General features: G+C 52.6%; 1 protein-coding gene across 1 annotated transcript; it reads left to right on the top strand.

Moving 5' to 3' along the window:
• Positions 1-7,489: 7,489 nt before the first annotated feature.
• Positions 7,490-12,550, top strand: LOC119107601 (NADH dehydrogenase [ubiquinone] 1 alpha subcomplex subunit 9, mitochondrial). Its single transcript, XM_037231103.1, has 7 exons — positions 7,490-7,605; positions 8,938-9,158; positions 9,647-9,829; positions 10,046-10,290; positions 10,858-11,019; positions 11,598-11,784; positions 12,247-12,550. The coding sequence occupies exons 1-7, from the start codon at positions 7,563-7,565 to the stop codon at positions 12,418-12,420; spliced, it is 1,215 nt and encodes a 404-aa protein (XP_037086998.1). The 5' UTR covers positions 7,490-7,562; the 3' UTR covers positions 12,421-12,550.
• The last annotated feature ends 233 nt before the right edge of the window (positions 12,551-12,783 follow it).

Raw genomic sequence — 12,783 nt, forward strand, 5'->3', positions numbered from 1 at the left:
GTCTCGAACCGAAGGTGTATGACCAAATGTGAATCAAAATCAGCCGGTTGGAGTTTTTTTTTAAAATCCATTTAGCGTTTTAAAAATCGAGAACCAATGAAAAAAATGGTATTGCCGCATCTCGACTACATTGTTCATTCAGAGTCATAGTTCAGCCTATACGGGTCTCGAAGGGCACTGAGCTGTTGTTATCCATACCTACAGATAGGAACAAAAATGACTTAATAGTCAAACATCGAGGTGCAGCTCGGTCTGCTAGGAGCGGTAAGACGACGCCCCACTGAGCACCTTTTGCAGTGAGGCTACCAGAAACCAATCTGGAATTGATCCGGCTCGAGACTAAAAGGTCCGTTTTCATCAGACTCACCTTGCGGACTTCTCTTCCACCTTCCGAAGCCATGTTCTCAGGTTGTCGTTATAATGTCATCCTTAGCCACGGTGGCTGGTGCCCTGAAAGACACTGTGTTCACCGAGAGAAAACTGAGTGGGTCTTTGAGCCCGAGCTCGCTCCGATTATCGCAGCACTCTCAGTGGCACCGGATGTACCACAGTCGTCGACATCCGGAACTGCCAGGCTGCAAACATACCGCTATGTTACGTTCAGACGTCAACAAATAATAAGCGCAATATTCTCAGTAAGCTGGACTAAAATTTCGTCCAAGATATGTCAAAGGTTGAAGCTTTTTACTCCTATACGCCTCCGTTTGCCAACTCTTTCTCATCGCGTCACAGGACCACCGAACGAGTCGCGTTGCATGTGTGTATGTGTGTGAGGGAGGGAGCTGATCCACATTGCTGGGACGGCTTCAATGCCATAGCAAGTGCTCTCCCAACGACGCGCAAACCTGTGCTTGATTGCGCGCTGGCGGGATTGATTTCGATCCACACCCCAGGGCCTTGCACTTGTCTTCTGACCCCGTGTACCGCACAACAGCTGTGAGTCGATTCCTGTGCTTGATTGAGCGCTGGCGGGATGGATTTCGATCCACACCGCAGGGCCTTGCACTTATCTTTTGACCCCGTGTACCGCAGAACAGCTGTGAGCCGATTCCTGTTCCAATTCTAGCAAATAAGGCCCATTCACGGACCTGATCATGATCGGGTGCATTCCGATAGCACAGGTCAGGGAAATAACACGCTCTGTGGATTATCATGCTCTGTGGCCCTCAGGATGATACATCCCAGCATGGAGATGTGGTTGATGGGGTAACACATGCTTGATAAGATAGGTCATTCCTAGTGTTCCATTTGTTGCACATGGGCACGCAGGAACAGATCATCGGGCACCTGTCTGACTACGCATGATTTCTGTGGGTACGGTTTCGGAAGCCGCCAGTGAGCAGCTGTCGAGAAGCTGCAGCACGCGTGCATGAGCGGTATGCCGGTGTATTTTCCAAATCTAACAAAAGTGACAGCTCTAATGTGTAACATGGCTGGTGGCATCAACATCGGAAATCCCAGACAAAGTCAATGATACATAAAGAAGCTCAGGAGCTGGTCTGTTTAGGATAAATTTTGTTCAGGGATAGTTCGGCAGCGAGATGGAGGTAATCAGGGAGTGGTCGACATATGACTCGGGGTGGTTCGCACATGGTCAAGGGTGGTGACAAGGTAGTTCGAATGAAGTAATGACGTAGTCAGAATGTTACTTTGAGGTCTTTCAATGCTAGCACAGTTGGTCAAGCCGGTGACCGATGATGTCCGAAGCCGGTCAAAATCTAGTCCAAATGAGGAACTAATGGTTCCACTGCTTCGATACTACCCATAAACGTAGTCAAAAAAGTTTTCAGTGGCCACCGGCCCGGACGACAACGTGCCTCGTGTAAATTGCGTCGATGGTAGAGCCATCGACGTGCACCAGACCCCCATCCAGCGGATCTCGAGTTGCACGCCAACGTCGACAGCAAACTCGTTGGGATTCTACTTAACATGCGCTGTATTGATGGTGGGCTGCACTGAGTCGTACGCGATGATGGTGGGCTGCACTGAGTCATACGCAATTTGCGCCGATGCTTTGACATTTGCACACCATTCATGACCGTCGATCAATAGCTTGCTGTTTTCTTGCAGCTTACACACAAGCTGGTTCCACTGGCGCCGCCCAGCACGCACTCACACGGACGCAGCTCGGCAATGTTGGAAAATCACATCGTGTGCCAGCTGACTGTATTTGAAATACATGAAATTGATGATATTATAAAATAATATAATACAAATATATATATATATATATATATATATATATATATATATTATATATATATATATCATTCAATGATGTAATAAAAAATGTGACGCAAAGGGGCAGAGATTCTCTCTCTCTCTCTTCTCTCTCTCTCTCTCTCTCTCTCTCTCCTCTCTTCTCTCTCTCTCTCTCTCTCTCTCTCTCTCTCTCTCCTTCTCTCTCTCTCTCCTCTCTCTCTCTCTCTCCTCTCTCTCTCCTCTCTCCTTCTCTCTCTCTCTCTCTCTCTCTCTCTCTCTCTCTCTCTCTCTCTCTCTCTCTCTCTCTCTCTCTCTCTCTCTCTCTCTCTCTCTCTCTCTCTCTCTCTCTCTCTCTCTCTCTCTCCTATCTCTCTCTTGGTTGCATTTGCTCCGCACAGAAAACGGAGTATTTCTCGTTTGGCATTACTCGTCGTACATGATCCCTCATGTGAAAACTAATAATTAGTACCTGTCGCCGTCCCCGGCTTACGACCAGTGAGCTGTCATCACACGTAATTTTGATGTCTGCGATCCAGGGGCGCGGCTAGAGCCTAAGGGGGGGGGGACCCAAGGAGTGCCCTGGAAAATTAACGCCGGTCAAAAAAGATCGCCGGATACGCCAGCGTGTTAGTAAGGGCTTGTCTTTCTTTGTTATTTTTTCATTTCTGCCTTCGATAGTTGGGACAGAAGCCAGAGCCCAGGAGATCAATGGCAGGTAATGAGATCAATTCTACCTGAATTTTATAGTCAAGAAACAAAATGAAAGAAGGATCGCCGGATAGGCCAGCGTGTTAGTGAGGGCCTGTCTTTCTTTGTTATCTTTTCATTTTTGCCTTCCATAGTTGGAGCAGAAGCCAGAACCCAGGAGATCAATAACAGGTAAGAGGATCAGTTCTATCTGAATTTCATAGTCAACAAACAAAAGGAAAAATCATGCGTTAAACAACGACACACGCAATGTATCGCCAGCCGATTTCATTTTACAATGTTCCAGCAGACTCTTTCTAAACTGTTGGAACTCAGAAGCTTCGCGAGAATTTCTACCCGGGTCCTTCAGAGAACGCAAAACCCAGAAAATGTAGATCGTAGGTCGAAATGGGTCAACAATTTGACATGGCCAGGCCGTGTTTGTCTAAAATTGTTCAATGCTCAGTAAGGTTCGATTAGTGATACTAATTAGTGGCGTACTTTTGAACATGCGCGCTGGTAAATTTTAGCAAGATAACCTTGAAGCCAGGCATTACAGTTTCCATAGGCCGTACAGCGTCAGCCCTGCGGTTAACAGTAAGCTGTAGTCAACGGGCGGACGGAAATGATGACGTAGCTGAAAGACCAACCTTTGAACATTGTAAGACATCAAACCGCACATATAGAAGACAGTCAGAGCGTATCTTTTACCGGTGCGATTTTTAGACTGACGATGAGAACAGATTGGGCTTAGCAGCACTGTGAAGAGGTGATGGAATCTGGTGGTGAAAGTGAAGAATGAATATAGAATCTTTATTTTCGGGTTGCTGTAAATAAGAATTTGTTCAGAGGATAATATCGAAGCTGTTAAAAACTCCACTAAGTGTACTCTTTAAACGGTGCGAATAAATCTTGTCAGACATGCGGAAGCATTATTTCACGACGATCGTTACCACGCATGCGGTGCACGTCGCATTATTACTTGCAGTAGCCAACGCCGTTCGGTTTTAAGAAAACTACAACCCAGGCCATCGCTGAACTCGTTTCCGAGATTGTGAACGCGCGGGCTCAAACCTTTTGGTGCATTTTGTTTCACTTTTCGGTTCTGGAAAAGAATTAACGTTCTCAGGCAAACATAGGCTGGCCTTCTTCACTTCCAAACTTATTTCAACTCATTCCATTAAACAGTCCTTACTTTGTCCGGGTAAGAGACCCCCAGAGCAGAACACTAGGAGGCACATCATTTTTTACGGTCAAGGGATGAAGAGCCATTCCGTCCCACCATGGGGTGTCTTCCCGCAGTCATTTTGGCAACACGGAACGGATGCCTTGGTCGGTCCGGAGGCACTTAGAGGGACACATCACATCACATCGTATATCACAGATAATCATGTTTTGTTTCATTGCCAGAGGGTCCCGACTAACGCAAGAGCCCCTTTGGCATTCGGGGTCCCGTCCCCGTCCCTGTTCAGCAAATGTTCTCTTCCTGGCTCAAGGCCCCTTATTAACACAGGACACTCTGTTAGGCACTGTGAGCCCCGTACCGATACAGGAGCCTAAATGGTGGACCCAGCCTTTTCCCCTTGTTGGGAAATGGGCCCCGCAGCTCAGACCGACACGGGGCACACTGCTACACTGTTCGGTGTTTTTGCTGTAACGGCTGTGCCTGTTAACGGAGGGCCTCTGGCACTGATTGGGGACTCCTGGGACAGCGTGTTTCACTATTTCTCTGATCGAAATAGTGAAACACGCTGTCCCAGGAGTCCCCAATCAGTGCCAGAGGCCCTCTAACAGGCATTCGAGATCATGGCCTTACGGGGGTCCTGCAGACCTCAGCTAGCTCTTCGGGATCTTCAACCTTTCAGCCTCGGGCCTTTTGGACACAATTTTAATCTTTGGTCTCGAGAAATCCTTCGGTCCCTCTTCGGCGCGCTCAAACACGACTCCTAGCCGACTTGGGGCGACTTGCCACCATAGGACCCCTGGTAGAAACTGTGGCCCCTGACTGACACAGAGGCCTTTCATCGTGTCAGGGACCATGAACATGACGAATCACGGACCTCGGCCACGTACCTACATGGGAAGTGCGTCCCAAGGGCTCAGACGTACATGGAGCCGACTGTTTGGCTCCGTGTCGAGGCCCTGTATAATATGAGTCGAAAACCCTAAAAGGGAGGCCCTAACAAAAGCCCTCAAACTTACATTTCAGGTCACGGCACCACGGGTGTGGGGGGGGGGGAGGGCGCCGAGTCAAATAGGGCCCCTGACCTTTGGTCCCGAGTGGCCTTTCGGTCTCATCTTCGACCCCCGCAAGCGCGGCTCTTGACGACTTGGGCCACTAACCGACATAGCGACCCCGATCAATTTTTCAGGGACACCGGCCAGTGCAATCGTGGCCTCCGGCCTCGCTCCTGCTTGGAAAATGGGCCCCCAGGGTACAGACTGGCAGGGAGCCAACTGCTCAGTATCAGCGGTCACTAGCCGACTTTGACACCCGCACTGGACCAGGGGGTCTTCATAAGGTGCATGAGGCTCTCTGACTGATATTTCGGGTCACGATCCTGCGGGCCGCAATACTTGCGGGCTCTTGTGCCCTCCTACCGAGCCTTCGGTCGTCGGTTCCGGTGAGCCGCCCAGGCCCCTCTTCGGGCCTCATCGAATGGTGCCATTAGTCGGCTTGGGGCCCCTTGCGAACGCAAGACGCTCTATTAGGCCCTGTGGGTACCTGACGAATACAGGGGGTACAACCAGTGTATATCGCTGGCCCCGGCTTTGTAGCTGCTCAGGAGATGGACCCTCAGCCTATGCCGACAAGGGGCCGATTGTGCGTTGCTATTGATGTGTAGGCTTTTTTCCTGGGCCACCCACAGCCCCGTTGAATGCTTGAGTGATTTGGCGGAGGCGCCCACAGGACGGAGTAGAGATAACTATATTCCAGAATATACTCACAAAGCATAAATAAGTGAATGAAAACAAAACAAGTTAAGACAACACTAATTACGTTTTAATGAAACAAGAATGATAGATGCAAAGGACGAAGCGTACGGCGAGCAAAACGGGATGACTATTACGACTAGTTAGAAACACCACGACCGGGTCGGGGGGGGGGGGGGGAAGCGGCGACCAGGCGTCGAGCAAAGGTTCGACACGGAAGCCGCCCGGCCCGGCAGCGCGACAGAGCCGCGGCCCTACTCACATGGTGCCTGGTGAAGGGGCCCTCCCCGCTCAATCACGGCCGCCGTTTGTATAGGTCAATACTGGGCCACCGTGTGACGTCACGGTCAAACGGGTCCGCCCCTTCTAGAAAAGGCCTGTGTGATCCTACACGTGGAGGTCTAATGCTATTATTCTAGTGTTTCCCTTGTTCATACACTCGTGTACAATCATGTATAGGATAAATACAATCGCATCGCGAAATTGCACACAGGACCAACGACAGGCGGTAGTGCACTAGTAGCCACTTTATCTAAAACCCTGAGTTCAATGACTATGTCAACCTGGAGAATCCTGTACGTCATTAAGCAGTGCTGATGTCTAATTCACGACATGAAGTGTCTCGTTTCTAACACTGAATCTTGTTTTGACTTGTTATTGTTTTAGCCGTAAAATACACTCATGTTGTCTCCATTCGTTTACACCTAGTCATTACATTGTCTGTTCATTATATGTAGTTGTTGCACCGTTTGTTTTTAGCGGTGCCTGTGGTATTGTGGCGGTGCGCTGGTCATCCGACTCGGCCGCAGGTGTGCGTCCGAGCAGCGGGTCTTCCACGGTCAGGTTGCGGCGATGTTTGGACCACCCCGGCCCGGCCGCAGGCCTGTGTCCGAGCGGCGCGTCTCCCAAGGTTGGGTTGCAGCGATGCTTGGGCCTGGCAACTGTTGGCCATACCGCGGGATGCAGTCCTGCGTTTCCGGTGCGGTCAGGCGTGGCTGCGAGCATGGGCTGCTTCGGGGACGGCGACGTCCTTGGCGACAGTTGTTTACGGTAACAAGTGGGTCACCTACCTTTCGTTGTGACATTGATCGCGCCGCGGCAGCCCAGAGTAAGACGCGCATTCCTCCCGTCCTCACCGGTATCCTCGGAGGCTCTCTGGCTTACCCAAGGCTGCGATGCCTTGCTGGGTACATTTGTCGGCTCCGGTGGGCAGCTCTGTACTTCCGGGCAAATTGTTCTCACAGGTGTCTGACGGACATGTAGGCCCTTATTGACTCGGCAGGCCTCAGCGCGCAGGGCCCTCCGGGTGGCGTTGAAGTGCCCAGCCCTGCGGGCCGGTGCCCCTGAACACGACTTCCGGACGGCTGTTTGGGCAGTTCCCGCCCTCAAATTGGGCTCGTACCCGTGTGTCCCGAGGAGCATGTGCCCCCCCCCCCCCCCCCCCCCCCCCCCCCCCGTCTGCCTGCGCTGCTGCCGCGGTCAAATAGCATTACACATTGGCGTCTTTATATATTTCTCAAGTTACAGCATACCTTCCAAATGTCATCAAAACGGGAAGGGGATGGGGCAAAAAGTGTACACACCTGTGTGGTTGCCTGCCGATTAGCCCATATGACATCAATGTGCGGTATTTATAGCTTGTGCTCCTTGGTCTGTGTGCTGTGAGGTACACTGTCAAAGAAAAAAGCTTCCAGCTGCTCCGGCTGGGCGCTTTGGGAAGGCGTAACCAGCGCGCCGCAATGGCGGCCTCGCTCTTAAAAAATTCGTCTAATGTATTCACTGGTAAGCAATTTTGCGTTCCAAGATATGACTGTGCTCCTTGTCGTGCTGGGTTTCAGTGATCGGGTTTCGAAGTGTCTTCTCCTGCTCCGGGGTGCGCTTCGTGGTGCGCCATTTATGTCTCCTTTATTTCGGGCTATTTTGCGCATAGATGTTGACTGCCTATTTTATTAACCTTTTTAGGTTATGGATTCATTTACATGTCTGAGAAAACATTATAAACCTATTGCAGCCATTTTGGCTCTCTTTTGCCTGGGAAGGTATGTATTTATGTCCTTCACAGCCCATGTCCAGTCTTCAAGAAGCCTATCCACTGCACCAGAAGCGTGCAATGTCATCATGCCGAACCTTCTGCATGCGTACCAAGCTTAGCCAGGTCACATGGTGCTTAATTGTAATTTTTTGGCTGTAAGGTTTGCAGCAGGTATTTCTCGAAATTTATTTGTAAACATGTTTTGTAATACTAGTGCTCTACAATGCCTACATACAAAAATTGTGTTGACTGTGTACCAAATTCAGAGGACTCAGATTTATGGTGTGCACAGGTTAGACTTCTCTGCTTTGTTGCTGCTACTGTGGGGGATGTGTTTTGGTATGTGTTGCATTTTTATTGCTACAAGTAAATGTTAATGCTTAAGACTCAGTGGGTACTGATTGCTTAATTTTCATGATCCTGTGATACAATGTAATATAATAAGATATGAACAAATATAATATGCTTTCTCTCATGGGGTAATCAGGGCCAAAAAGTATCAAGGTTAGAAAAATAAGCAATTTAAAGAATTAGCTCAATCTTCTTAGTTTATATAATTTTTGGGCCAGAATGTGATTTAACAAGATGCATCTTTGGATATGTAGCTAAGTGACTAGGTTTGACCATTTCCCTAGTTCTAAAAAATATGGCTAGGGTCATGCAGGCTGTGTCAAAGAAGTCAAGAGACAAGGTCTCAGTGGATTTTCAGATGATGGTGGGGGGGGGGGGGGGAGGAGCTCAGAGAGAATGGGTAATGTTCATTTTGCTCATTGCTCATGAGAACTAGTTCTTCTTTTCCAGATCATGGTAACATTTTTACTTTATTTCACATTTTTTAGGCATTGAAATTTAATACTGCTGATAGCAAAAAGCAGGAAAATAATTATTGTACTGTAGGTCTGTTTATTTGATGCTAAGCCGCATTTGGACCACCCTAAACTATCAATGAAATATAGGTGCTTCTCCACACCTTCAGCCTTTGCCCATAGCTTCTCAACTCTGACACCCAATTTGAAAGTGTTATGTGCTGGCTGCTCTGTGTCTGCCACCTGAGTGCTGCACTGCCTGTCCCTGCTGTACAGTGAGCCGTGGCGCAGTGTCAGCCTGTCGGCATGCCTCCTCGAGCGGCGTGTCGGTGGCGTCGGCCGGCGACGTCGAGGTGCTGCCCACCACGCGGCTGTCGGACCTGCCACGCGGCCGCGGCGGCCGCTCCAGCTTCTCCGGACAGGTGGTCACCGTGTTTGGTGGTACCGGCTTCCTCGGCCGCTATGTCGTCAACCGGCTGGGCAAGGTCGGATCACAGGTGAGAGCAGCGCGCTGCCGCCGGCGGTGCCGGCCCGAGGCAGGGCAGCGAGGACGCCACCGCACGCGGGAGCCTCACTCTGGTGCTGTCTGGGCGCTCTCCAGAGTTTGGTGATGCCGTTTCAAGGGCCAAATTCGAACAGAATGAATGCTGGACAAATGTTCTGTCAGATTGTCTCCATGCCAAACAGTTTACATTCCTTGGCCTGTAGGACTGTATGATTCTTCGGCGTGATTTGCCACATGATACCCATTTGAGTACTACTGTGTATTTTCATTTAATAGAAGTGGCTTGTCTATGCAGTTTGAGGCCAGTGAAGTGAATTTCATGCTTTTTCAAGCTGCTTGAAGATGTTGTTTTGCCATTTATATGTTGTACTTTACACATAGTTGCTCTCCATCCCAGCGGCCCAAACCATAGACAAGCACTGGGTGTGACTGTCACAGAGGCCCAGTCCGTGTTCGACAGCATGATGTGGTCGTCGCCAGATCGTGACCGCCTACCGGGGCGATGACTACGACGTGCGCCACCTCAAGCTGGCCGGCGACCTGGGCCAGGTGGTCTTCTGCCACTACAACCTGCGCGACATGGACTCCATCCGGAAGGCCGTCAAGCACTCCAATGTGGTCATCAACCTGGTGGGCCGCGACTTCACCACCTTCAACTTCAAGGTGCGGCGCGTGATCGGCTGACTGCAAGTAGCGCCCATGTTTAAAGTTTCCCATGAGCATTCCCATGTCCGAGATGAGCTGCTCGCCTACGGCCGCTGCGACACTCCCTGGCGCCACGCGGGATAACTCCCAAGTATGTCCCTCGTTTGGCGTGTACTGTTGGCACCTCCTCGGCTGAGAGATCGGCCGTGTCCCTGACAGCCATACTGCCGGCAGTTCGATGACGTCCACAACGCGGGCGCGCGGGCTATCGCGCGGGCCTGCCGCGAGGCCGGCGTTAAGAAACTGGTGCACTTCTCGGCACTGAACGCGGCGGAGAACCCTGAGGGACACGTGCTGAAGGGTGGCTCTCAGTTCCTGCGGAGCAAGTGGCACGGCGAGATGGCCGTGCGCGAGGAGTTCCCCGATGCCATCGTGTTTCGGCCGGCAGACATGTTCGGCCAGGAGGACCGGTTCACCAGGTCAGAGGAGGGCTCAGGAGCATTGGGATATAATGGGAGGTCTCGTCAGGTGGCAGGTCAGCATAGAAGAGGTCTGTATCCGCGAGGGTTTGAGAAGAAAAAGCATTGGTGCTACGTGAAAGTCAATGGCGTATCAATGCGGGCAGTTAAGTGTCCGTTCATTGCATGGTAACATTTATGGGTTGTTATCTGAAGTCGAAAAAGGACGAAGCCTTTTAAAGGGAACATTCCGCATCTAAAGGTATTGATGCAAGCATCAGCTATGATTAGCTAGACTTGAATGCTGCCTGGCCTGTGGGGTGGCAAGATTTGAATGACGTTGCTACGGGCGTATAGCTCAGAAACTAGAGGGTTTAGTTCGGCAGGGCCGTGCATTGCATCGAATGATCTTCAAAAGGCTATGTTCGCCAAAAACCCCATGTAAGTGCACTCCACTCAATCTATTCCCTTTCCATTCAATCCAGAAATGACCTAAAGCCATCCCTGGCCGTCTTAGGATTGGAACCGTTTCTGATACGCAAACGCCGAACAAGGTGTGCGCCGTGATGACGCCGTGGCGGTCGGCAGGTACTTCACGAGCCTGACCCGGCACCAGGGCAAGTGGATGCCGCTGTACGGGAAGGGCGAGCACACCATCAAGCAGCCGGTGTTCGTGGGGGACGTGGCGCTGGGCGTGGTGAAGGCGCTGGCCTCGCCGGACGCCGTCGGCCAGACGTACGAGGCCGTCGGGTGAGTGATGCTGGCGCCAGCACGCCCGCCGCCGGCACCGCACCACCAGCGGCTGCCGCCGATCGCTAGAAGGTGTTGCGCCGCCAGCGTCCTGTGTAAGGAAAATGCATGTAGCGTGCTTTGAAGCTCATGGAGGAGAGGATCTGGCTCGACTCTGTTTCTCTTGCTGCTTGCCTTGTGCTACACAAGGCCTGATATCGACATGTCCGAAATATTGGGCGGGTTTCCTCCTCTCCCTGTCCTACGTGTATGAGTATATTTGGTGCGGTGAGCCCCTGGTGGCTGTTTGGTGTGGTCATGTATTTATTGTCCCCAAAGGCATTAGACAAAGGTATAAGTCAGCGATCATTCTCGTAAAGACACCAGTCTGCGTTATGGACGAGGAAATCTTTTGAAGTGGTCTTCGAGTGATATGGTGTTACATGATGACGTGATCTCGATGCCTCGGCGTCACGACCCGAACAGTGTCGTCAACGACCCCCTGCGGTCGGCCTGTATGTACATGCCGGTCGCCGTGCCGTTCCCCGGCGCCGCGGACCGACCGTGGTGCCTGACGCCGCGTTCACCGGCTGCCGCAGACCGCACCGCTACCAGCTGAGCGAGCTGGTCGATTGGTTCCACCGCGTCGTGCGCAAGAAGAGCGACTGGGGCTATGTGCGTTACGACATGAAGTGGGACCCGACGCTCATGCTGCGCGCCCGCCTCAACGAGCTGTTCTGTCCCAGCTGGCCCATCGGCACGCTGGTGCCCGACAAAGTGGAGCGGGTGCGTGCTGACGCGCCGCTGCTGGTGCGCTGTGGGGGTAGGGGGGGGGGGGACGTATGCCGCACTGCCGACGTGCTGCGCGTCTCAGCCCCGGGTTACGTTCAGCCTGGACAGCCCTCCAGGGATGGCGGGCGATCGAATACCGATGAGTGGTGGTCATTGTGCCAGTCGCGCGATTGCTTTAGGACCAAATGCCCGTTTTGGTGACCAAGCCGCACCGGGCCGCTCCCAACGGCCTTGTCGTGACGTGTGGTCGCCGCCGCTGCTGACCCTGTGCCGCCCCGCGGACCCCGTGCCGCCTCCGCTGACCGCGTGCCACCCCCGCGGAGCCCGTGCTGCCCCCCACTGACTCCGTACCGTCCCCACTGACCCCGTGCCGCTCCCGCTGATCCCGCGCCGCCCCGCTGACCCCGTGCCGCCCCGCTGACCCCGTGACCCTCTGACCTCTTGCCGCCCCTGCAGGAATGCGTGACCGACACGGTGAGCGGTGCTCCGACTCTGGTCGACCTTGGTGTGACGCTGACCACCATGGAGGATCGCATCATGTGGGAGCTCAACCCACACAAGGCCGGCGCCTATTACGAGGAGCAGCTGGACGAGTTCGAGAAGCCGGCGCCGCCGCGGGTGGTGGTGTGAGAGACGGCCCGCCGACGCCGGCGGCCGGACGGCTCTGCCGGCGGACACACGTAGCCCGGCCCCGTTAGGTGCATCTGTGATGTGAATATACTGTACATACGCCTCGGGCAAATGCATGGCGTGATCCAGAGATGGCTTTCGGCTCCAGTCGGCGTGGAGGCGGGCTGCTTCGATTGGTAGGTGATGTGAGGCTGGTGTGACCGCAGGCGCAATGGCGAGGTCCACACGAAGCACTGGCCACACAAGGCTCTCAGTTTGACCTATCACGCCGTCATGAGCCTTGACCGCAGCCCGTCGCTCTGAGTTGTCCATGGATCAGGCAGGCGATCCTCGGAACTAGCCAATGCGGCCGTGACATCACTT

The sequence above is a fragment of the Pollicipes pollicipes genome, unplaced genomic scaffold (assembly GCF_011947565.3).
Source record: "Pollicipes pollicipes isolate AB1234 unplaced genomic scaffold, Ppol_2.1 Scaffold_6686;HRSCAF=7923_pilon_pilon_pilon, whole genome shotgun sequence".
Classification (NCBI taxonomy): domain Eukaryota; kingdom Metazoa; phylum Arthropoda; class Thecostraca; order Pollicipedomorpha; family Pollicipedidae; genus Pollicipes; species Pollicipes pollicipes.